At 38.2% G+C, this 25506-nt stretch overlaps 3 protein-coding genes across 8 annotated transcripts; 2 read left to right on the top strand and 1 right to left on the bottom strand.

The window, feature by feature from the left end:
• Positions 1 to 946: 946 nt before the first annotated feature.
• On the bottom strand, positions 947 to 5830 carry LOC135585440 (probable E3 ubiquitin-protein ligase BAH1-like 1). 4 transcript variants are annotated; one of them, XM_065181436.1, is made up of 7 exons: positions 5705 to 5830; positions 5028 to 5291; positions 4133 to 4377; positions 3778 to 4026; positions 3023 to 3160; positions 1387 to 1445; positions 947 to 1314 (listed from the first exon to the last, which is right to left on the bottom strand). In XM_065181436.1, exons 2-7 carry the CDS (start codon positions 5236 to 5238, stop codon positions 1209 to 1211), a joined length of 1008 nt encoding a protein of 335 aa, XP_065037508.1. In that variant the 5' UTR covers positions 5239 to 5291; positions 5705 to 5830; the 3' UTR covers positions 947 to 1208. The 4 variants fall into 4 exon arrangements, with proteins under 4 accessions (XP_065037508.1, XP_065037507.1, XP_065037505.1 ...); XM_065181435.1 differs by having other exon boundaries at positions 5595 to 5779; XM_065181433.1 differs by having other exon boundaries at positions 5561 to 5779.
• A 1090-nt stretch (positions 5831 to 6920) lies between these two features.
• On the top strand, positions 6921 to 17594 carry LOC103983514 (probable glutamate carboxypeptidase VP8). 2 transcript variants are annotated; one of them, XM_065181437.1, is made up of 10 exons: positions 6921 to 8061; positions 9224 to 9466; positions 10040 to 10192; positions 10576 to 10644; positions 10743 to 10833; positions 11137 to 11220; positions 12550 to 12638; positions 14675 to 14794; positions 15429 to 15563; positions 17174 to 17594. In XM_065181437.1, exons 1-10 carry the CDS (start codon positions 7078 to 7080, stop codon positions 17354 to 17356), a joined length of 2151 nt encoding a protein of 716 aa, XP_065037509.1. In that variant the 5' UTR covers positions 6921 to 7077; the 3' UTR covers positions 17357 to 17594. The 2 variants fall into 2 exon arrangements, with proteins under 2 accessions (XP_065037509.1, XP_065037510.1); XM_065181438.1 differs by lacking the exon at positions 11137 to 11220.
• A 363-nt stretch (positions 17595 to 17957) lies between these two features.
• On the top strand, positions 17958 to 24740 carry LOC103983513 (uncharacterized). Of its 2 annotated transcripts, XM_065185152.1 has the most exons (10): positions 17958 to 18148; positions 18223 to 18423; positions 18499 to 18646; positions 22040 to 22110; positions 22389 to 22437; positions 22532 to 22602; positions 22762 to 22868; positions 23509 to 23614; positions 24169 to 24278; positions 24365 to 24740. In XM_065185152.1, exons 1-9 carry the CDS (start codon positions 18037 to 18039, stop codon positions 24273 to 24275), a joined length of 972 nt encoding a protein of 323 aa, XP_065041224.1. In that variant the 5' UTR covers positions 17958 to 18036; the 3' UTR covers positions 24276 to 24278; positions 24365 to 24740. The 2 variants fall into 2 exon arrangements, with proteins under 2 accessions (XP_065041224.1, XP_009398999.2); XM_009400724.3 differs by having other exon boundaries at positions 24169 to 24740.
• The last annotated feature ends 766 nt before the right edge of the window (positions 24741 to 25506 follow it).

The following is a 25506-nucleotide window of genomic DNA, read 5'->3' on the forward strand; positions in this document are numbered from 1 at the left end:
TTATATTTCGAGTTTTAGGAATGAGAATCCGATTTGACACACGTAGAATGAAAGATCATGTTTTTTAATTTTTTAAAAGCATCGAAAGAATTGGATTTTGTTGTTCAAGGAAATCTATAGCACTTCGAGCAAATAAATAGCACTTCGAAATCGTGTCAACCGGTTCTCCGATCATAATCGACATATGAGAGTATCATATCGATTTCTAGGATGAGCTAGGATGAGACCAAGTCATGTCAACTCTCTAATCAACAACATCATGATTGTAATAAGACGATTATGTGAAATCCTATGGGCCTTCATGATCAAAATGGAACAATCTATGAAAGATATGCTGAGATAGATATACTAATTAAAGCTTTGATATCTTTGGCAATACATATGAATATATGTATTAAGTACCTAATAAATATTTTAAATATTGATAATCTTATGTTATCTCATAATAACATTCAGTATGTGTAGGATATTAATATGATTTTTAAAATACCTTATGATATTATTCAAAATCATAAGATTATCAATATAATTTTATAAAAAATCAAAATGATTTATATGCTATATACAATAAACTTTTATTTATTTTTAAAAACTAATCTATATTTATTTGTATGATTATATTTATTTATTTATTATATATTTGAGCTATACAAATTTTTTAAGATTATATTTATTATTTTATTTATTTTAAAATATTTATTTTTAAATACATATTAAAAATATTAAAAGAAAAAAATTTACTATATAACATTCAATAAAAATTTAAAATATAATTTTACATATAATTTTCATCTATTGCTTATCGAGCACTCAAAGCATTACATATTTACTTAAATCATTTTTCTAAATATATATTAAAAATATAATATATTTTCAAATGCAACTTAAACGCATCCAAAAAGTTAAAAAGTTTCCGTTGTTGGATCCAAACTAACACCAGCATATATTTGGTCGACGATTATTTGCCTCTACGAGGCTCAACAGCACAAATTGCATACAGAAACAAATAAAAGCCTTACCAGTATGGTTTAAACGTCTAATCCAAATCACACCCAACTTAATTGTTTAAAAGGCCCCACGTTCTTCTGACCACCCATATGGTTGAAGCAGCATCAACAAATATGACAGTCTAATCCCAATCAATGGATGGCGCATATCTCCATCCGAGGCGCATATCTCCATCCGAACCAACCGTAGAACTCCACAAATCAAATACCTATCGCAGTGATAGTCTGTGATTCCCAGTACTCCTTTGCTTGCTTCACCATCTCCGCACGCTCGCGGCGCATCCTCTCCTTCCAGTACTCTTTGCGTCTACAAGGTTAGTCAAAACAAATTAGAAATGAGTTATTTTTGGTGCCGGTGTTCCGCGAAAGTGATGAGTACCTGTTCTTCAGTAGGAGGTCCAGTTCAGCCATGTGCACCGCATCCTTGTACACACCTACCTGCATTGGTTGTGTAAGTATCGGAAACAATAAGCTTAATTGCTAATGATGTTTTGATTTCCACAGCAGAAATGTCATGCCCAGTTACTGCAAAAATCTACAGAAAATGATGGAGATCCACACTACTTCTTAGTCATAGCAAACTCAAATGGATGAATTGCCAAACTCAGAAGTTTCTACAAGAAACTCCATGACAACCTAAAGGCATCAGGTTCTTCATTCGCGACATAAATGGATGATTGGACAAATGTTGTATCCAAAATGCTCTAGACCTCATCACTAATATTTTTAAGATGAATAAACTTGTCCCCTAATAGATCCTAGCTTGTTGCAAAGAAAATTGAACAGAAGAAGACAACTGGAGGAAAATATGACATCCATTCTACCTAATTCTAAATCGAAGTCATGAAAAGGTTTGAGTTCTCTGAGACTAGAATACAGGTGGATTTTAGAACCAACATTAAGCATCATCACGACTCTAATTGTCACGGTCCGAGTCTGATGGGCTAATTGGTCTATCAATTTTTTTTAGTCTAAACCATTGGCCAAAATGCTTAAAAACTGAATTTAACAATAATACAATAATCATACTCTTATAAGTCAATCTTAATCTTATCCACTTCCAATATGGGACTAATCGGGGTGCTACAATAACTCTCACCCAATGACTTAATTTCCTCGTTAAGACCCAACATAACCTAGATTAAACCCTAGTATGATGCATATGAGTCATAACCCAGTGGTAGCTCCACGCCGTGATGAGTTTTCTGACTTTATCCACGAGTAGCTATTTCCTATTTAGCCTCTCACCATGTCCCAATACTTGGTCATCTCTGATACCATTTGTCACGACCCAAACCTGATGGGTGAATTGGCCTATCAACTTCGGTGAACTCAAATCACTAGCCAAAATGCTTATGTTGAAATTGATAATTATACATCCATTAGACCTTTATAAATCAATCTTAGTTTTATCCACTCCCGATATGAGACTAATCGGGGTGTTACACTAATGACAATAACAAGAATAAATGCATTCTACACTTAGTAGCCATGCACTAACCAAAGAAGATATTCTAATTACTTTAATACTGTGTTATATTTCCCTTTTAGTCAGATGTTAACATAGCAATTTGTGTAAGCAACAACACTCATTTTTGCCACAACATTAGACAGCTTCAGGAAAATAATTTCTGCTAGAATGTCATGTAGCATCCATTTATTTCATATAATTTATTAATGTTCCTATCAAGTAGATCTATAAAAAATGAAAACAGACCTTTTACGTGGTATGGTTAACAAACAAATGAATTTTTCTTCCAATCTCAGTGATTATACAGATATAGATTTCCACAACTTTATTAAATTTAAACCACCAAAAAGAATGTAAAGCAGTGCAAAACAAATATAGTCTGAATGAGCAAATTGAAACTATATTCAAATGAATTAATTCTTGAACTTCAGAGGTTCTCATGCACAATGAGAAAAGCATAATAACCACAAAAAAAAATATAATTAAGAACAAACACAAACTGTAACAACCAACTGAAAAACGAAATGTAAAATAGTTCACATACTGATCTACAAACAGGGCATTTGACTCCTTGAGGTGCTTCCTTGAGGCCTTGGAAGAGTAGCACAGAGGCAGCTGAACAAGCACAGCTTTTACAGAAAAGATGGCCACAACCTAAAGCATACGGATTGAAGACTGTATCCTGAGAAAACCAGAGAATATATTAGGACAAGTTTAGCCATGAAGGACTGATAATTCAAATTTATGATAAATTGAAAATGAATCAATAATCATAGTGCAACCTTTTAGTCATAAGATATGTTTTCAATAAATTTATCGAGGTCATAGAAGGAGATCAAAGAATAAAATAAAAAGTAATTGGTGCATCCAAAGTCAGAAACAGGGCAAAAAAAAAAAAGAAACCAATTAATGTATTGCAAGAGAACAAGGTAACCGTATTTGCAATGAACTACAAAAAACACATTCCACATGTTTAACAGAAATCCAGATCAAGAACTCTGGTTCAAATTGATACATAAAAGACAGTGCAACCTTTGTCATATAGATTTGCACTTCTCGTTTTGTTCAGAGTTAGCATTAACTTGCAAATTAAGATTTACACCTAACAAATTGTATAAAAGAACATCACAGACTCCAATCAATCTTTCTTCACAAGAAGGAAGGAAAATATACAAGAAACACTGGAAAGATGACTAAGTCAGGATCTCCATGCTGTGTTGAAAAGTTGATGATGTCATACTCTCCATACGGAAAAGAAACTTATCAACATTTCCCGAATACGTGAAAGAAAAGTCTTACCAAGCAAATAGCACAGACCAGGCTGTATTCATACTTCATCGAATCTGAAAGAGTCATGGTCATTACAGGCTGCATATCACTTAGATCACAAGAAAATTTGTGAAAAAACTCGCCAGGTTCTCCAAAGTCAGAGCCACTGAAATTTAGATAAAAGGCACCCAGCTCTATCAGCCATGGTAACTGCAAAAGTTCTATATGTTCGGCTCGCATTTTAGTCTTAAATTTTCTACCGTCGGCAGAGCCATGAATCTGAAGGACACAATACATATGTTGTAAAATACAAGAAGCTCACTTGTATTATAGTTGAAACACTGAAGCTACAAACCAAGCCAAGTGGTTTCTGAAAGCAACTTACTTTGTCATATTTCTTAAGTATTTTGTTTATGGCAATAGCATTCATTGTGACATAATCAAGTAACATTCTTCCTTCTTGTATCATAACTTGTTGATCATCCATAAAACAGTGCCGCAAACGCCACATGTACCTATACAATCCAGAAGAAACATGAAGATTAAGGAGGCGCCTCACTCTCGAGCTAAAGCATCCTGCTATATCTGAAGCCTCTTTTGTGAGTTCAGTAAAGAACATCTGATCACACACTGCAGAAGGAGAAACTATTCAGAATTAGTATATGTCAGAATGATCATTTAATTGACTTCTGATAAAACAATCATATAATATTTGTGCCTGGACCTTATAGATGTAGGGAATTTTCATATTGACACCAATTCTAATATAAGCACTAAGTTTTAGCATCTGTCATTACAAAGAACACACAATAATTTTTTTTAATACCAAGAAGAATTTGACAACTAGCAGGGTTGCCTCATGAATAGAACTTCTACAGCAAAGAAATCATCCTTTAAATACATTACCGAGGTTCATTACCGGATCAACCATAAATGTTACCAACAGCATGTGAGAAAAGAAACTCACATGTTGTTCATCACAACAGAGAAAAGAAACAAGACATTCAAGCTCATTTCGACGATTAGACTCCCAATCAAAATTATTAAGAGTAATTCTTTGCAGAAAAAGATTTGTTCTACTCACTCTGCAATCTAAGAAATATGAAATGTGCAACTCAGCATAAGTGTATTCCAATGCTTAAAACATTCATTTCACTTTTAGTATTTATGTGCAGAGTTTCCCTGAGTTTTACCGCAATTAGCAATTTATATAGCGACCAAGATCCAAGACAAGTAACGTGAGGTACCAAACAACAACTAAGTGGGAAAACGAAGCTTACATGCACAAGAATTGCATCGGCAGAACTCCGACATCTCTTTACCCTCCTCGCGCCGGTCATTTCCGCCGTCATCACTCTCGCTCAAAGCCCGGCAAACCCGGCAGCTCTTCAAGAACTTCTTGAGACGCTTATACTCGACATGCGAGCACTTGTTCAGAAACGCCTCTTGTTCTCCGTGGAGGTATTCCGTGAATGTTTGCCCAAACTTCATCTCGGATTTGAAGTGGGATAAGCGGGTGCATGAAACCCAGCCGGAATATAGCCCTGATCAATACAAACGAGGTCATTGCACATTCCAAGAGACGATCAAGAAACGCCACGAGAAATCCATCGAGATTAATGGCAGAAAGAAAACGGAGGCGGAAAAGGTTGACAGAACAAGAATCACGAAACGTAAACAAAATCGGCGAAAATAACAATCGAGGTCGAATCTTTCTTGCACCGCTGCTGCTACATCGGTTGATTCGTCGTCCAGCGAATCCCAGAATCAAAGCTTGGTAGCCTCAAACGAGGAGCACGATGCCGGAACTCACCCTCTCGATCCGGAGAGCAAAGAGAAGTCCGTACCCTGGTGGTCACAGGATCGTCTCCTGAGCGTATCTTTTTATTACCACCAGGAAGAAGAACGGAGGGGGCGAAAAGGAGAAGAACAAATCGAGCGAACAATCCGGTACGACCTGCGGGTCACAGATAAGATTGAGGAGGCTGGCGATCTTCGGAGCTCGAGGAGGCATCAACGACCCCGAAACTTTCCCGGGGTTACGTGTTGATATCTTCCGTTCTACTTGAGCGGCGTCCTCTGCGTTCCATCTCGGAATCAGAAACACTACCTACCCGCGGCATAATTGGACAAGTCATCCGGACCCACATAGTTAACCCACTGACAACCCGGTGGGCAAACGCCCCAGGCGGGGAAGACCAAACGTCCCCTCGTGCTGGACAGCGTAGAGACCCTGCGTCGAGGGGTACATGCAGACGACCGTTCCGACGAGGCGTATCACGCTTACCTTTCTTGTGGTTGGATTCTAAAAGTGGGACCCAGATTTACATCCAATAAAAACGAAGGTACGGCATGATAACTTGTATATAATATTGCCATTGGCGAGTAGGAAATCCCAAGTCACGAAGAACTATCAATCAAATTAAGCTAAGTGGAAGGAACATGATTCATTCTTATCTCACTTGATGGTCATGATGGCACTTCCACTATCTTTTGAAAAGAGTCACTTTGACGGCAATGATTTGAAGAAAATACAGTGGTGGATCGACATATGTTCACTACGCGGCAAAAGTTATTATGCCTTTCTATTTTCTGAACATATTCTTGACATTTGTAAGTAATCATGAGAAATATCACATTCATAAAATTCTAAATACTGTTCGATTCGCTAATCATGTAGCATTTATTGTTACAGAGGTTTTAAATTTCTTTTATGAATTATCTGTCGTTGAGTGTTAAATGAAATTTCTTATCATATATGTTCGATAATCATATAGTATTATCCGTATCGATCGATATATATTTTTTTATTATTATCAGATAAATAAAATCATTTAAATTTTTTTTATGAATTATCTAAAGTTATTATTATTTTTACTTATTATTTTTAATATAGTAAACATATTTCTTGGTGTAGGAGTCTCCCTCTTCTCCATATCTTATGGATGGGACGGACTGATGTGAAGTTGACTGGGCTTTGCACTCTCAAATGAGGGATAATCGCAACTATTATATATATATATTTATTTATTTATAATTTCTGTCTCTATTATTTATTGCGTCCGAAAGCTGCGAAGTGAGCAACTTACGACACGACTTAAGCAGCAACCAGGGAACTCGTCCTGGGAAAAAGCACCGTCGCCAGACCACCACAAGCCGCAGGCGTATTATTCCTATTCCTACCACCTGGCAAAGGGAACATGTTCCCGTACACCTCCCTTCGTCGCTCCCTCGTCGCTCCCTCTCCGACTCCCCACCAACTATGCTCACTGAATATAAAGATACTTAAAGCGACACCCAACTGCCTCCGCCTCCCGTCTCTTCCCCGAAATGCCTCCGCCGCTCCCCCCCAAACCCCTCCAGCCCAACCGCGCCTCCCTCTCTTTCCTTTTCCTCTTCCTTCTCTCCCTCGTCGTGTACGTCTCCCTTTCCCCGTCACGGAAAACCCCCTCCCCTTCCTCCTCTTCTTCTTCTCGCAATGCCCCCGCCGATTCGCTTAGCGCCCCCCACCGCCTCTTCCTCTCGCTCCACCCCGGCGCCAATGCCACCATCGCTGCCCACCTCCGCGCCCTCACCCTCCGCCCTCACCTCGCCGGCACCCCCGCCGCTGCCCGGACCGCATCCTACGTCATCTCCCACCTCCGCGCCGCCGGCCTCCGGGTAACCTTGGCCGACTACTACCCGCTCCTCTCATACCCCGCCTCCGCTTCCCTCGCCCTCCTCCGACCCGACGGCGCCCTCGTGAAGCCTCTTCCCCTCGCCGAGCCCGCCGACCTCGATGCTGCCGCCGTCCCGCCGTACCACGCCTACTCCCCCTCTGGCTCCGCCGTGGCCCCCCCGGTCTACGTCAATTACGGCCGGGAGGACGACTACAGCGCGCTCGACCGGCTGGGCGTGGACGTCAGGGGCTGCGTCGCGGTCGTGCGGCGCGGCGGAGGGTACCGGGGGGCGGTGGTTGCAAGTGCCGCGGCTAGGGGCGTGGCGGCGGTGCTGATGTTTAAGGCGGCCGACCACGGTGGAGTGGAGAGGGGGACCGTGTTGCTCGGTGGGGTTGGTGATCCGTTGACACCCGGGTGGGCGGCCCCCAACACGGCGGCCGCGGACGGAGGCGGCGAGAGGCTCGCTGCCGATGACGAGGAGGTGAGGCGGAGGTTCCCCAAGATTCCGTCTATGCCAGTGGCCGAGGTGGTGGCGATGGAGATATTGAGGACGCTCGGTGGGCCTCCGATGCCGCGCGGGTGGGGAGAAGGGTTGCCTTCGGCGGCGAAGAGCGGGGTTGGACCGGGTCCCACGTTGGTCAACTTCACCTATCAGGTAATCTCACCAGTTGGTGGTCTCGATCTGCTGCCGTTTGGACGGCTGCAGACGGTGTGTCCTTTTTCTATATGAATTGCAGCCGTCAGTTCCGTTTGGAGTAAGTATGTTCCTTGGCTGAATTCTTGAACTGACCATGTCCTTTTTACTCCCATGAATCGCTTTTAGTCTTTGGCTGATGTATGTGGTCCAATGCCATGAGGAACTTAATGGCTAATGGTTCCTAAAAGGTATTGGTTGTAGTAATTCTGTAGTGCATCAGGTCCACGATCGAAAAAAACTGACTCTGTAATGAGTACTAGGCTTGTCGCTGTCACAAATACATGAATCGGTATGATGTTGCCATCATCTCACTTCTTTGTTTCATTGCAGCTGATCTTTTGATCCCTTTTGTTGTGGTCCTGAAAACCTTTGATAAAGATGTCCAAATGAAGCACTGATAAGATCAGCATCTGAATTTTCTTCTTTTCAGTTGACGTGCTAATTTTTGGATAGAACATGTGTATCATGACAAAAATTCTGTCGGTTGTTTGGCACGATAAATTTATGTGTACAGCACTAATAGCAGAAAACTTCAAATCATTTGATGTATTGGAACTTTGGCTTACTTGAGCACTTAAATATCCTAACCATTATGACATGCTACAATCCAAAGGGATGCTTTCAAACAATCAAATGTCTTGTTTGATGTATCTTCACGTGTAAGTTTTATGATCATGTTTTTGCTGGTTGTAGGATCAGCCTAAGCAAGCAAGCGCTCATATGCATGACTCTGTTAATCGTTTTTGTCGTCTATAACATATTATTGGCACTGCATTCTTATGGGTCTGTCATACTTTAAACCACTTGCCTGATGGGATTTCTCTACAACTTGACTTGCACGTGCCATGTGCCTCAAAAATTTGCAACAACTCCACATTCTTCCATGATTTCTTGTTTGTAGTAATGTTCTCCTCAGAAGTTCATTTTCTCCGATCTGGATGGTTTTCCATCCTGGATATTTTATATAAGCATACCTTACATTAGGTTAAGGTTTTCTTTGTTACGGGATTCCCATCCTGTTTTTTCCTATGCATTCAAGTATGAAAGTGATCCTTTGTTCTCATTTCTATTCAATTTGGACTAGCTTTTAATTTCTTTTCCATTTATGACCTTCTTTAAGGAAGATAGAAAGTTGGCAAAGATTCAAAATGTTTTCGGCATAATAAGGGGAAGCGAGGAGCCAGATCGTTACATTATCCTTGGCAACCATCGAGATGCATGGACATTTGGTGCTGTGGACCCCAACAGTGGAACAGCTGCGCTTCTTGATGTTGCCCGCCGTTATGGGAGTTTGTTGCGCTCGGGCTGGAGGCCTCGAAGGACAATAATCCTATGTAGCTGGGATGCAGAGGAGTTTGGCATGGTGAGTTAATCATTGGACTTTGGATCCGTTGGGCTTTCTTACTTGTCACTAAAATTTCTAATTATATTTGAATAGAGAAAGGGCATGTTTTATGCTTTGTTAATATTTCTCAGCTTAAATGATGGATCAATCTAAATGATACTATTTCAGTGAAAAAAGCTTGTCGCTACCTTGTGATATTCTCTTATTGCGTGGTTGAATGCTTTATATTTGACAATTATTTAGCCATATCTTCCCACAATGAGATCTGAACGACACTTATCCCATCTTATATGCAGTTACATGATAGATCATGCGTATGGAGCTCAAATATTTTTGTAGGTATATGCTCAAAAAGATGCAGTGACTGCTACTACACATACGTGCATATTGTGTTTCTTAAGCATGCAACCCTATATACAACTGAAAGCATTCGTGCGTTATGTACTGAACATCTCTTCATGCATGCATATTGTTGAGATGTTTGAGTTGGTTTGAGGCACTAGATCAAATTTGTTGTCTAAAAGGATTTAGTTGTAGTACTTCGCATTTATTTAAAAGTTTTTCATCTAAATCAGAGGACTTACTCTTCAGATTGGATCTACTGAATGGGTTGAGCAGAACCTTGGAAGGTTGTCATCAAAAGCCGTGGTATACTTGAATGTTGATTGTGCAGTTCAAGGTGATGGCTTTTTTGCTAGTGCAACCCCCCAGTTGGACAAGCTTATAGTTGAAGTTACAAAGCAGGTGACAATAGGCAATACTACTGCAAATTAGTTATGTTCTTCTCTCCTATGATACTTGAAGAAGTTTTCTTTTAATCAAGCAATTTTTTCCTGCTTACTTTTATACAAATAGAAAAAAAAAACCTGTTTAGTTTTAGATAAATCAGTTCGTAGCAATCTTTTTCTACCAAGCTAGTAATTCATTTCTTCAATTGGTTAGTGTGACCAGTAAAATTCTTAGCAGAAAACCACTGCTTTGTTAATGAGAATCTTTTCTCCATTAGAAAGAGCAGGATCAGTTACTAACAGTGATTGCTGATTGCTGCTGGACAATTTATCTACCATTCATGTAAGATTTCTCTATGTCTACTGTTGATACACGATCTTGTCATCTTGATGTTTCAGATCCAGGACCCGGATTTTGAAGCGAGGACAGTTTATGAATCTTGGATAGCAAACAATGGGGGTATCAGTGTAAGGTGTTTATATGTAGTACCGCTGTTATTTAATCTTCTATCAGTGATTCAGCTTTACGGGAATTTGAGCATGCCAGTTATGGTTTTTTACTGCAGAAGATTGAAAGACTGTCTAGAGCTGATTCAGATTTTTCTGCATTTTTGCACCTTGCTGGAGTTCCTTCTGTAGATTTCTACTATGGAGATGGTATGTTTCTTTTGTCTTCTACTATGGAGATGGTATGCATCTAATAGATTTCTACTGTTAGATGGAGTGTCAGCTGTTTCAATGTTTTGCCTTCTGAGATTGACATCAACTTTTCTCCGTCACTTGTTGATTGAGGGTGTATCATACCTATTCCAAGAGGACCTACACTGTTCAAAATGCATAAACTTGTTTGTGATATATGATAGTTGTGTCTTCACTTCAATCACCTCATGTGGAAAGATACCATACATTCCTAGTCTTTGTTTGTGCCATCAGATGGGTAATTTTATATTCTGCTTTCAGTATTCCCCGGCTACCATACTGTTTTTGACTCCTACAAATGGATGGTCGAACATGGAGATCCATCATTTCATCGTCATGTGGCTAGTAAGTGTTTCCATTTTCCTAGATGCATTTGATATAAAATACTTTCCTGCATGCGGAGTTTAGTAGTGAGCTAGGAACCAGTGATTTCAATAGGCGTTCGATCGCTCGCCTAGGCGAGGCGAGCCTCGCTTCACTTCCAGGCGGTGCGCTTCAAAGGGACGCCGCCTGGGCGCTCGCTCGAGCCCAGGCGCCGTGTGCTTCGGGCAAGCGCCTGGGTTAAACCAGACGACCGAACCAACGTTTTAGGTTTGGTTCGATCTCCGGTGCTTTAGTTGGTTCAATCAAACCAACTAAAGCATTGATATCAGCTGCCGCTGCCCAACCCTAACCCTGCTCGCGTTCACGCTACCGCTGTCGCCGCTCGCCGCTACCGCTGCCACTGTCGCCGCTGCTCGCTCCTGCTGCCGTTGTCACCGCTCACCGCTCCTGCTGCCGCTGCTGCCGTTGTCGCTGCTCGTCACTCCCGCTCCCGCTACCGTTGCCACTGTCGCTGCTCGCCGCTCTCGTTGTCACTGCTCACTTTTACCGCTGTCGCTACACCCTCGGTCTTCCCTTACACTCCTCTTTCAAAAGTATACTGTTAACAGTATACTAGTAACAGTAATGCATTTGTATTTATTATTAGATTAATAATATATTATTTTAATTTTAATATTATTAAATAATTATATTTATTAATTATATTATATATTTTAATATTTTAGCGTCTTGCTTCGCTCGGGGCCTCGGGCGTTTTTAGACCTTGACGTCTTTTGGCGCCTAGCGCTTTTTAAATCACTGCTAGGAACCTAATTTCAGAATATCTAGCTTTTAGTTTATATGGGATAACAAGAATATTATAATATGGAGGATCAATAGTTTGGAGTTTTTCTACCTTCATATTTCAGTAGCCTTGTCACTTGGGAATGAATAACATATCATCTGAGAATGAGATTGAAGTGAAACCTCCGAGATGGATCGCAAACATTATCTCTGGCACTTGCATGTGAAACTTAATGTTGCAAATACAGATTGTTATAGCCACATGACAAATTCTATGATTAGTTCTAATTAATTTACAACATTTTGGATTTCACTATGTTTTCCATGGCCTAATGCTATCTGGCTTCTATTCTTTCGTGACTATAAGAATTAGCTGATACCCCATTTGGTCTGAAAAATACAATATCGTAGGCCTGATTTTATATAGCTTCAATTATTTACTACGGGTCTATCCGTGACTACTTCATTTACTTTGAATAGAAGTTAGAATTATGTTTTCAGCTGATTCATTGCTAGTTTTGTGCACAACTATTTGAGTTTGCTGAGTTTGTCGTACATGCTCCTCAGTTGCAGAAACTTGGGGACTCTTAGGTCTTCGCCTAGCAGATGATCTGGTCCTACCCTTTGACTATCCTTCTTACTCTGCTCAGTTACATGTAAGTACTTGTTTTCTGAGGTCTGAATGTTTTCTTTGCATATTGAAAATTTTAAAAATTACATTTGAATTTAAATAGGTTCAAAATTCTTTATTTCAAATTTTCATAACAATTATTTGCAGCTGAATATTATATACAAATAATGCTTAAAGTCTGGTTAAATGTCTCTGTTTATGTTTGTCTTTTGTTGCACCGGTGGAAGAACCAGGTATGTAAATACATCCAGACATATTGTTCATGTCTTTCTTACCAAGACAGCAATATTTGTCTAAAGCAAGGAGCGAGCTTTCATTTCTGTTTCTTTGTTTGTTTCAGTACTACAATGACTAAAGAAGCTTTTCTACAACCACTAGAAGTTCTGTTTTATTGTTTGTTTAGAATTAAGTGTAAATTTATTGGTAGCCTTATTAGAGGTAGAAAAAAATACGGATGTTTAAATGTCATCATTTTTTGTACTCCTAAGTAGATTCTCCATCTTATCAGGTTCACTTTGATAAAGAATCTACTAAGGAGAATTAGTGCAATTCATCCAACTAGATGAACTAGAACGACTAATCTAAAATAAAACCAATATTATTGCCATTCTCAAAGGACTACTCCCATGCTTTGAATTGTTCACTGAAATAGACAGTGTTTTATTGGAAGTATGACACTAAATCAGATATAGGTATAGTAAGATCACAACTCATGTGAAGAGAAAAATAGTTGATTTTGTTGCAGTCCACCATGTGCCTTCATTTTGTTGCTTATGTGTTTGACTTCAAACCAAAGTGCCGGTTGCTTTTGATCAAAAGGCTATCATTCGCCATTATTCTTCATAAGGAATATGTGCTGAGGAATAAGGGCAGGTTCAGGGAATAATACACACTTCTTTTCTTTCTTCTGGGTAGGAGGACAGGTCTAATAGGATTTGAAGTAGGTTTAAGCCAGGAAAGTTGCTTCTCATGACTGTGATGATTTTTTTGGACTTCGGGTAATTGAACTTATAAGAATAGTAAGCATTCACAATTGCTACTACCTTTTAGTTCCGCGAAACAACTGCTCTAAATAAAGGCTGTGCCCTTTTCTATTGGAAGTGAGAGGAAGTATGAGTTGGCTCATGTAGGCTATATGAGTCTACTAGTATTAGCTTGAGGCTAACTATGAGCTAGTGATTCAACTGTCAAGTTAATGTGTTAGTTTTTCGTTGGTCAACTTGTGATAACTGATATTATATCAAATGACTCTATTGCCATGAACTTGAACTTAGTGTTTTGGTTCTGTGATTCAGTTTGTTAAATTATCTGTTAGTTTTTCCGTTGAGTTGGGTTTTGACAATCATTCTAAGATTGACCCTATATTGAACATGATGCGATGGTCCACCTGTGAATGAGGCTACAGGTACATCATATACTAGGATTGATTCTGATCTGTGAGTTGGGTTTTGACGAGATATTAAGTCTTATACGGGGAAACTCATGATGCCCCAGGTAAATTACATACTGGAAGTGGAAATTGACTTACAAGGATTGATGAGTCTATCATTATTACTTTTGGCTTAAACATTTTGAGCCACATTATTGCTTAAATTGTAAGTTCACGTATTGGATTGGGATTTGGAAAAAATGGTCTTTCTACCTACAAAGCTAAGCCTGCATATTACTAACCCAACCTAGATTTGTGAACTATGCCCACCGGCTGCCTTTTTTGTCTTGACCTTTTTTTCATTTACTTTATCAAGCTCCTTCACCTTTTTGGGTAATTAATATTAATTTCTAACTCTTCCTTTCTCCATATAGGGAAATTTATACATATTAACTTTTATCTGTAGTACTTGGCTACTTGCCTTATATAAGTTGTTCTTATATACATTAAATGAACATAAACCATAACATTCATAGAAGATTGATAAATGTGAATAGATTTATGATAGCTGAGTACTTCAATGCTGTCAAGCATAAATTAGAAAAAGTAGTTTTTCAAGATAAGGAAGTTTTTTTCTGCTTTTCTGGACCTGTTGCATAACAGAGAGATTTGACTTTAGTCTTATCTTGTAGGAGCATGCAACTGCATTGAGTGCCTTGCTGGATGGTGGGGGATCTGTGCAAGTACAACCCATAAATTCATCTATTGATGAGCTCACTGTTGCGATTAGAGAAGCTGTAGAAGAAAGCAAGGTCAGGCTTGAAACGGGCCCAAACCTTGCAGCAAGTTTCATTATTATTCTTTTAGATTTTTGTTTATAAAAAGTGGATTTGTGCTGAGACATATGAGCAATAGCAGAATATATACTGAGATATGCTTTTTTTTTTCTAAAGAAACGAATAAGCATTATTGTTTGATTCCAGCTCCTGAAGAGCCTCCCCACTGCTAAGTAGCTTATGCTAGTTATTTGAGAAAATCCATCCAACTAGGGAACTTTAACAGGATGGTTACTCTTTCCAGCAACACCATGTACCTTGCTTGTTATGTAATGTGGTGTCATCCATGATGATGTTGCCTCTCTAGTTTCATAGCTTACCTATAGTAGTTGTTGACAGGTTGCATGAATCTGGTTGCACGTTTGCTCCCTTGTTATTTGTCTTATCTGTGTCTGAAGGAAAGAAAAATCTCGTTGGTTTACCCCTTTTGTTGTAGTTCTTTGTTAAGATTTCTGTAGCCATTTCCTATGATGTGTTTGTGTTCTTTTCTTGCTAAAGTAACTTTTGTATAAACGAAGGCTGGTTCGTAATACTATCAGTAGATAACTAGAATTCTTGTAGAAGCTTTAAGATTGTTGATCTACTCTTTGTGCAATTGAATAAATGACAGAAACTGCAAGAGGTAGACACCACAGAGGATTTTGCTGCTTTAAGGAGACGTGCTTTCAATGATCGCCTAATGCTTGCTGAAAGAGGCTTCCTGGAAGCAGAGGGCCTCAAAGGAAGACCGTGCTTTAGGCATCTGGTAAGCCTAATATGAACCATGCAAGTGCTAGAATGCCAGTAGTGGGTTCTATTTCTAGATTCTGCAACTAATGCTTTAAATCTTGGAAACATGAGTTGCTCAGATATCTAAAGATCCTAGTGAATTGATTATGTCAATGTGCTAACACATTGGTCAATGCAACTTAACGATCAGTAGTAATTAGCAGCTAAAATATATTATGATTAGAATTTAAAAGAGAGTAAATAATTAGGTACTTCACTGGATAAGAATAACACAAACATAATTGCCACTGCTTTGTGTACAAATAAATTAAGGCAAAAATGTCGTTAAAACTTGTAAATCAAGACAAGTTGCATAAATTGTGTTTACCTTATATTTGTGAACTAGCAAACTGTCATTGGAAAGAAGGAAGAACATTGAACAAATGTGTTTAATGTTCTTGTTTCATGAGATGTGTGATAGGTGAACCATAAATTTATGTGCTCATAGTTGATTGTAAACTTTGTTGATGTGAATTAGAATGGAGACCTTTGATCAGACAATTGTAAAATTTGAATGTATAAGATGTAGAAAATTGCAGGATATCTTCTGATGAATGCCAATTTGGATCAATCATCCATGTGAAATATGCCCATTTTGGTCAAGAATCCATGCAGAATGTCTATATGTTTTTCAGAGCAGGTCTTAGATAACTCAAATTCCACCTTGAAATTTCTTTTTGGTTTGTTAGTCTCCATGTTTTTTACCATAACATTTTATTTTCATTTGTGGTGCTAGTCAAGTCTTTGGTCAGTTCTGATAAATCAGTAGCAACTTGCTAGTTGTTTGTAGTGATCTTGTTGTTTGCTACCCTATTATAATAGACGAACATAGCTATTAGCCTTTGAACCTTGGGGCAATAGTCAATTATATCCTTCAACTTGTCATCTGACTTTCTAAAGTTCCATTACATTTCACTCAAATAATATCATTAGAAAGGTTATCTGATGTGCTCGCTATAGAGTATGGTTCAAAATTAAATTTTAGGGGAAACCAGACTGAGTTGCCAATCAGTATATGAGCATGTTGAGCATCCTTTCCCATGAAATTTATACCAAGTTGCCAAGTCACTTCTTATTGTATAGTCAGATTAGCTTTCTGTCCAGGCTTATGGGCAGAATCTAATAGTAAGACTTGATCGAAATATTAATCTTGTTCAAGGAATTAAATTGGCCAAAATTGAAGTTTAGGGATCCACTAATTTTGTCCCGAAGTTCAAAGACGTGTGATTTTACTCGAGTTTCACAAATTGCCAAATGTCTTGAAAACATACTTGAGGATTCTTTACCATGGATGCTATTTAAATCTATATAAATAAGAATATATCTGAGAATAAAAATATCATCATTCTATAGTGCATATGGATTCTATTGCTTTCAGAATCTACTTCCTGGATTTCATTGTTTTTATGAAGTGCAATACATCGACCTGATCACCACGTATGCAAACCAAGTATGCTTGTTAGGAAGTAGATGATATCATTTATTATCAGGTTTCTGCTCCGTTGATTCACAAAAATTTTAGGACTAGCCTATTGATTGTAATTTATGGTTTTAGGAACTTATTAACTTGATAAGTGTGGTGGCCAGTTATACTCGCCGCCTGAGGATTCGGAGAGCAAGCTCTCGTTCTTTCCGGGAATAGCTGATGCTATTTCTCGAGCCAGAAAACATGCGGGAGAAGAAGAGCAATTGGGAATTCAACACGAAATCTGGAGAGTTGCCAGAGCTATTCAAAGGGCTGCTGCTGCTCTTCGAGGAGAACTCATCTGAGTGCAAAGTCCCTGATAACATGTGGCAGTAGTTTTATGCTTCCTCTAGTTGAACTAAAAATGCCGTCAAAATGTATATATATATTGGGTGACAATATCGGGTGATGCAATATCTGTTTCTGCTTTTATGGAAATTAATTTCCAGTAAATACTTCGACAGGCGCTTGTCGAAGAACAGAATTCTTGTGAATTATTTTTATGCTTGTCTCAACTTTCAAATAAAAAAGAGGTGGCAAGAATCGAATCCTTTTTTTTGTTGTCTACTGCATTATTTATTCGCATGAATGCTAGAAGTAATTCCCCAAATTCTATTTGTCATTCTCTGTCAACTTTTTAGTATTGATCACTTATTTAGTTTTATTATAAAAATTATTTTTATGGATTATGTATAAAACTACTATTATAAAATTAGTTTTGTGAGAAACCGTTGTCATATCTCCAATTAAAGTTTGTGAAACGGCTGTGTTGTGTGTTTTTGTTTTCGTTTTTACTGTGTCGGGCTGCTGCCGAAAACACGATGCCATCAACAGAGGCTAAAAGATGCTCTGGACACGTGGAAGCCGCCCGGGGAAGTATTTGAAACCGAGAATTGGCGCTCCTCCCCATTTCTTTCCCCTTCCCGAGCGCGAGCGCGAGTGCGAGTGCGAGCGATCGCTCGAAGAAGGAAACCAAGGTCAGCAAATGGAAACCGCCATCTCCGCCTTCTGCCAAGCCCTCGCCGCCTTCTGCCACCACGTCGACACCGCCTCCAAATCCCTCTCCGACTCCATCCAAAGGCGACCGATTCCCCTCGGTGACGAACTCTTCCCACTTCTCTCTTGGATTTGCTCCCAAGAAACCCTATTCTGATCGCTACTCCTCCTCCAGATTCGGCGGCCTCCGCTTTCTTACAGTCCCTCGACCGCCGGATCTCCTGCGCCGGCGCCGACCTCGAACTCCTCGAGTCCATGGCCTTCGGGACCGTCTCCTTCGAGGAGCTCCTAGGCCACTGCAACGAGGTCTTCAAGAACCATCAGAGTTGCATCGCGGATCTCGAAGATCGGATGCAGAGCTTCGGCTACGTCCCCGGTGAGGCACCCCCCCTGGAGAAACCCGAATCTCCCAGTTGTCTTGATTTGTCTAGCGATTTGTATTCTTGCGCAGGGGTGGAGTTGGACGATGAGGTTGATGAGGAGATTGGGGACGATCCAAAATTCGCGAGTCCGGTCATTGGTCATCTTAAACTTCCTGTCGATTTTGGTTCGGTTTCTGTTGCCCGGTCAAGCAGGAAGAGGCTAGAGGAGGATTCTTTGTATCCTTTCCCCACGTTTGTTATTTGTGACCTATGTTAATTGTTTTGGTTCCATGTTCGTTATTATCAAGAATTCCAATTCTTGAATTCTATCTGCTTTATGGCACCTTCGAATCTTGATCTGTTTGGTAATTGAGAAGTAAACCGGAGGGAACTGATCTAATATTTCTTTAAGATTATATAAACAAATGTGCTGGTAAAACTTTACCAGGACAATCTAGGTGTCATTTACCAGCTTGGTGAGATTTGATTATGTGAAGACATAAAAGCAATTTAGTAAACTATAAATAAAATGTCATGAAAAGATTTAGAATATCTACCTATTAAAGATAAATTATGATAAAAAAGCAAAGGACGTTTGCAGTCAGTAGGGTTGGAAATTTGTGTTAAACTTCCTAGTTATATCTGGATATCGCTTTACAACTAGAATCAATGTAATTGGATGCATGTTTTGGGCTACCATGCATTGATCTAAAATAAATTTTTTTTCTGTGTTTTAAGTTCATTGATATGGAGATCAGAAGGTTTGCAAGCAGCTGCAAATGGAAAAAATTATTAGAGCTAATCTCAGAAAAAAAAATGATGGCAGCTGCTGTATATTATTTATGGTTGGAGAGAAACTATAGAATACTTATGGCTTTGTGTATTGACCCTTACAGAGCCCCACATAGGTGGGAGCGTTGTGCACTAATTGACTTATGGCTTCCTAGCAACAAAGTGTGTATTATTCAGTCTCAATATTTTAATCTTTGATTTGTGTAGTTCTCGATGCTACTAGACTACATGTTTCGTTGAAGAAGGTTATTTTCAGTTGCCACCGGTGGCTTGCAGTTTTTATGAGATTTATGAGGAAGTATTGAGTAGGATCTGTAGTCTTTGGTGTTGTAGTTTATTTGGCTATGGAAATGATTAACGCAGGGGAATGCAATTTCAGCCAGAGAAGGTTTTGCTGTTAAGTTGATGAATAAAATATGTTGTTGGCATGGAACAATAGATTTAGGTTACTGAAGATACGTTTGTTGCAATAGCTCTGTCGTCAAGGGTATAGAGTTGGGCTTGCAGTTTAGTTTAGAATGTAAGTTTCCTGAGAGTGTTATTGTATATACCTACAGTCAAGAGAGATGCCTTTAATTAATTGGGATAAAAGTTTAATTTACCTTCCATAGAAAAAAAATGCATAATTATCTGTTTGTATTATTATACAAGGATAGGTTTGATGGAACATCGATTGAAAATTTTGATTTTATTATTTAATGTCAGTTGACATATCAATTTAATCTTTCTCTCCATATTTAAATGCACGAAAGTTTATTTTATTGTTAAAATGAATCATATAGATTACTGATGATCCTTACCTGCAAAATAGGGTTGCATGTGCATACTTCCCTACCCAAATAATTGAGTGAGGTATTAATATCCTTACCTGCGAAATAGGGTCTATAGTGAGTAATCACTTAGTAAGTATAAGTTTTTGTAGCTTTATTCAGGTGATCATGCATCATGTCATGTATACAACATTTCAAAATCATTGGCATAAGACATTTAATGATAAACCTTATATCCTATGACTTATATTGCAAGCATAACCTTACAACATATAATATGCAAAATAAAACATTAAAATTCTACGTCGAAATAATTCGAAATGCTTACATGCACATGTAGGAAGCATAGTAAATTCAAGGACTTTTATGCCTTGTATCAAAACATATACGTGGACTCCCACATAGCATTTTATCATGATATATATGTACACTCACACATCACATGTCATAATATATACGTGCACTCATATACCGCATGTCAAAGAAAGCATGTGTACTCTTACATTGCATGTCATTATATATATATGCATATAATATATTTTCATCACAAATCATATATTTTTATGTTTACAAAATATATAAATTCACATTTAGCTTATGCCTAGCTTATATGATAATCATATCATTCAAAACATTTTTTTTCAAAATATATTATGAATACAATAATTTATACGACGATTATTTTGCAGTGAATTAAACATATATTTATCTGATTGAACTAAAAAATGAAGATGCCAATGAAAGACTACATTCTAAACTTATAAACCTTATATCTTAGTGCATATAGGTGGTATTCACTCAATTCTATATCTTACACAACTCTAAGAGAACTTTTTAAAACATGTTAATAGGACATAGCCTAATCATATCTTTTAAGGGGGTCAATTTAGCTCGAATAAAACTCTTTTGAAAATAGGAGATTCCAAGTATCTCATATTAGGACAATTACAACTCTATGCATCGATCTCAAATTAAGGTCATACTAGAGACCTTAGAACTATAAGATAATTATACAAAACACATCCAAAAATCAATATTAATTTGAAATCTAGGTTACTTAAAAGCAGCTGAAAAGATTAGCCTATAATTTGTAAACTAAAACCCCAAGAACATTAAGTGAAGAATTGAGTTTTTCTTACCTCAATCTTCCTCAGAGTTGGGGTTTTCTAGTCTCCATGAGAAAAGCTAAGAAAATGACTAAAGAATGAGAAAAATGATTGTGGGATATCATATTAGTAAAATGGATGAGGCCAAAATAAGGTAGAGATGTTTAAGAGGTTACCTTGAGGTCTAGGATTTAATCTCATAATGCCTCATTTAAAGTTTTTCTTTTCTTTTCTTTTTTTACTAATACAATTCTAATGTTGCAACAACTTTAATTTAGTTTAATTTGGTTTGACAAAGGTGATATTTTTTGTCTAAGCTCATTTTTCAATCTCACTTATGTATCTCAACATTTAATATAACATTCATTTTTTATTTGTATTTGTATTTAATTTTTCATTACTCTATCCATGCCTAAGTAGCTTATGATCCTCAACATACATAATGTTTAAAACTCAAACTTCCTTCCGTTAATCATGGTCAAACTTATCCAAGCCTTAAGATTCAAGTTGATTAAAATTCAACTGTCACTTCTAATCACTATACGCATATTTATCACCAGAACTTAACCTCATATTCAGGTCCGTTGGTATACTTTTGCTTGTTATGTTATGTTTAACGTAAACAACGATGCTTATGCATGCTTAGCTAACATTTTGTAGAACGCTAATAATGATATTTTTAGAAGGCATATACTTCAATCTTAAAAGCTAAAAACATGAGCATGTCATTTATCATAATTATGAATCATAGACATCATAAATCATATCATTAAGTGAGAGTAACATATATATATTATATGTGTTTCTATTGACATGCTAGTTATAGTTCAAAGTGTGTGAAACTCGGGCACTATATAAATTGTTCAATTTCATGAATGTATTTGAAATATTCTCTTTTTGTATATGATGAGTCTTTTCTCCTATAAGTGTGGCATTGTCTTGTTTTTCTTGACATTTATAAGATTTGAGGATTCAATCTCCTTACAAAACCTTGGTCTTTCAGATGCTTGCTTAGCCACTTTAGCCTCAGAAGGTTAGAAGATATTTCTGTCATTGGTATTGGGAAATATGCAATAAATTTCAGATTAGCATTACTCTTCATTGCCTACATATCTTAATGATAAGATGCATAGAGTCCAATGTTCTATGTGGTAAGCTGTTTGAAAATATTAATTTTTTAACATTGTTTTATATGGTTGAAAGAAGGGATTCCTGGTGGTTTTACTTTTGAATATAGTGTTATATGTAACTTCAGTTTTTTTCTCCATGCACTTCACTATAAGAAGCTACATCTGCGTTCGATTTTAACAGGTGATGGTTGTCTTTCTATCACTGAAAATTTTTCAGGAGGAACAATGAGGTTAAGTTGAAAACAATTTTTAAGTTATCAAGTTATTTATCTATTTTTGTTTTTGATTTGGTTCTTCTCCTTGACTGTTGATGATTTGGTGCAGTTCTTATGATGGAATAATGTCTGGAAAGGTAATTGCAGCTGGATTTCAAGAACCTGATTTAAATGCTTCAGGTACCAGATTAAAATTTTCTTTCCCAATTATTATTTAATTGTTTTAGATAATAGCATCAAATGAAAAAAGTAGCATCAAAAGTTTTGTATTTGCTTTATATTAGCTCTTCATTTATACGTACATTATTACTCTTATCCTATGCTTTGCTATTTTAACAGATGCATTCAGTGATGAATCTTCAGTAGCTAGAAATGCTGGCAAAAAGGTTACGAAGGATGACTATGATGGCCTTCCTGCCTTTATGAAAAGTCTGGTATCATGGGAGGTACGGGTTCTATTTTGCATCTGCAATGAGATCATGGAAATTTCTTACTAATGGATAAACCTTTCCTGAAATAATCAGAAACAATTGTTATAAACTGTGGTAGTTACTGCATTTGATGCACTTTTTTGATACTCCGGCAACAAAACAAGGTTTTACATAATTAATAACTGCAGTGACTGTTGGTTTTGGGGTCGAAGGTTATTGAGAGAGAGATGACGTTCCAAGAAGGAAGGGGAGGGAAAACTAGGGCTTGAATTGTTTCCTTTTTGAGATTCTTGTTTTCTCTTATTGTTTGGTTGGAAATGATGCTATCTCAGAAAATGAAACTAGTGTGTAATGAATAAGAACATTAAGTGAAACTATCTTCTTCGGTGGGACTAACAGTATTGGGCAAGCCTGCTCAAAACCTCCACTTTAATATTGGAAATCTTTCTCTACATTCAGTATCCTCACCATAGATACAAAATAGACTTTTTATGATGAGCCAAGTTTTTACCATCTTTTCAGTGCAAAACAGATGGGTAGTAATGGAACTGTAATTTTAATTTTTTGCAATATGCATGTCCAATTTACTTCATCCAATTCTGCAGTATGAGGTTGAAGACAAATCCTATTTTCTCTTGCCATTGTCAATTTGTAGGAGTTACAGGAAGCTATTGTCAAGATAAACTCTTTCCTCTCCGGAAAGGACAGGAAGAAGCAAAGTGATGCATTCAACCAAGACGATCTAGAAATAATGGGGCTTGGTAGGTATCAAGGTTTTGTTCTTCTGTTCCTCGTTTCTCTGTTTTCCCATCTCGATTGTGGGAGCCCTGCATATGCATTTAGGCATTTGACTGCATCATGGTTTTTGTACTCCATTACACTGCTTTGCTGGTTTCTCATGCGCACGGTTATAGATTTCTTGACCTCTTTGTGAGATTAGAAGCTGTTAGTTGGTACAAGCTAAAATCTGCGGAGGAAGGGAGGGAAAAACCACATATGACGAAAAGATTGAATTAAATGTAATAACAGAAAGAACTCCCCAAGCGAGCTGTTTCGTTTTCTATTAGGCAAAGTCATTTTTTTATTTTTCTTATTTCTCGGGAGTCAATGAGTCACAACAAGAAAAGTTAGAAGTTTTGTGGTGGTAAAACTAAATCTTGAGGGTGGGGGGAATGTATTTGATTTCTGGTAGTTGCCTTTCTTTTTCTTTTAATCAAACTCATCGAATGAGATATTGTTCCTTTAGGCCAAACTCTTCATCCGAAGGAAATTGGGGTTGGTGTTGGTCTGAACTGATGACTTGGTTGTGGTGCAGGGCGGAAAGGACGATCATACTTGTTGCTACTCCTTAGGATGAATCAGCTAGTTGCGGAGACAAATGAGGGATCCATATATTATAGAGTGCCTGCTGGCTGCTGCTAGAAGGTTTGTTATACATGTTGTTAATGTCGACGAGGGACAAAATTTGTCGAAGCATTGCTTCCGCTGTTTGCTGAAGTTTTCGCTTGCAGTGGATTACGTCTTGCTCTTCGTTTGGGTTCCACGTGAGCTGTGGACAATTTACTTCAGGGCTTCTGAACTCAGATACATGATTTGGTCTCATTGGGGAACGAGAAGGGCGGCCCGGCCCGGCCCTCTATGCTGTTCGCCCGGATCATCGGTCTGCAGGCTTGCGGTCAACGTGACGAGTAGCGCTGTACCCCTGCCTCCACTCTCCTGTTTTTTTTTTTTTTTTTTTTGCTGGATTCAGGTACGTTTCGACGATGACGGTTAATTACAAAAGTATTCCATTCCATGTAGTTAGTTATTTTGATTCTTATATTTTTTAAAATTATATTGATAACTTTATAGTTGTAAAAGTAAGATTTTTAGATTCATTTATTTTAATGATATCGATTTTATCTATAAAAATATAAAAATAATTTTAGTTGATGATGACATTATGACAATGATGTAGTTGTCAAGTGATATTGTTTTGCATTTACATCCGCTTACTCTTTTATCACTTAACTAACGTGTTAGTGCAGATATAATATAATCTTCACCTCTTGTTATTGTTTTTTTTTATTGTTAGTGTAAACAACCTTGAGCCGTGGCCTCGGGGCCGACGCGGCTCGGTTCGGGTTCGGACGACGGAGATCTCCTTGGGGCGTCCCTCGAGCCTGCCTAGGTGGTCGCGCTGAAGTGTCCGATCGGGACAGGAACTTGCCTGCGCGTTCGGCGGGGACCTTCGGCTTTGCACCTACACAAAGGTCGGGTCGAGAAGCTTGACCCGACCCCTTTGACGATCGAGTCAGATGATAGTGGAGGGGGTTTCATATGAAGAAGTCTTTATTCTCTTTTTCTCCTCCCCCTCTCGTTCAGAATGTGAGGGTATTTATAGGGAAGCTTATTGTTTCCTGATGTGCTTTCTTGTAGGGGGTAGGCTGGTAGCGTCTGACATTGGCGTTGTGTGGCGTAAAGAACCGAGCCGGAGCATGCATTAATGCACCTCGGTCGGTGTTCCAGTCCGTTTGATTAGGTATTGTCACGTCGATCGAGGCGTGAGGCATCATTCGACGTCAACCGAGTCTTATCATAATCACTATCACCATCATATTCTCCCCGGAAAGAAGCTATACGTCGATCGTTATAACGGGAGTCTGAGGCATGG

Source organism: Musa acuminata, chromosome BXJ1-5 (assembly GCF_036884655.1).
Source record: "Musa acuminata AAA Group cultivar baxijiao chromosome BXJ1-5, Cavendish_Baxijiao_AAA, whole genome shotgun sequence".
In the NCBI taxonomy this organism is placed as follows: domain Eukaryota; kingdom Viridiplantae; phylum Streptophyta; class Magnoliopsida; order Zingiberales; family Musaceae; genus Musa; species Musa acuminata.

Bases quoted from the DNA above. Each gene is read 5' to 3' on its own strand.
- LOC135585440 (XM_065181436.1), bottom strand. From the start codon at position 5,238: ATGAAGTTTGGGCAAACATTCACGGAATACCTCCACGGAGAACAAGAG. The intron at 4,027-4,132 runs GTAAGTTGCTTT...TGTGTCCTTCAG, and splicing joins TACTTAAGAAATATGACAAA to ATTCATGGCTCTGCCGACGG. The intron at 1,315-1,386 runs GTACTCATCACT...CTAACCTTGTAG, and splicing joins GACCTCCTACTGAAGAACAG to ACGCAAAGAGTACTGGAAGG.
- LOC103983514 (XM_065181437.1), top strand. From the start codon at position 7,078: ATGCCTCCGCCGCTCCCCCCCAAACCCCTCCAGCCCAACCGCGCCTCC. The intron at 8,062-9,223 runs GTAATCTCACCA...ACCTTCTTTAAG, and splicing joins TGGTCAACTTCACCTATCAG to GAAGATAGAAAGTTGGCAAA. The intron at 11,221-12,549 runs GTAAGTGTTTCC...CATGCTCCTCAG, and splicing joins ATTTCATCGTCATGTGGCTA to TTGCAGAAACTTGGGGACTC.
- LOC103983513 (XM_009400724.3), top strand. From the start codon at position 18,037: ATGGAAACCGCCATCTCCGCCTTCTGCCAAGCCCTCGCCGCCTTCTGC. The intron at 18,647-22,039 runs GTATCCTTTCCC...GACATTTATAAG, and splicing joins AGGCTAGAGGAGGATTCTTT to ATTTGAGGATTCAATCTCCT. The intron at 22,111-22,388 runs GTTAGAAGATAT...CGATTTTAACAG, and splicing joins AGCCACTTTAGCCTCAGAAG to GTGATGGTTGTCTTTCTATC.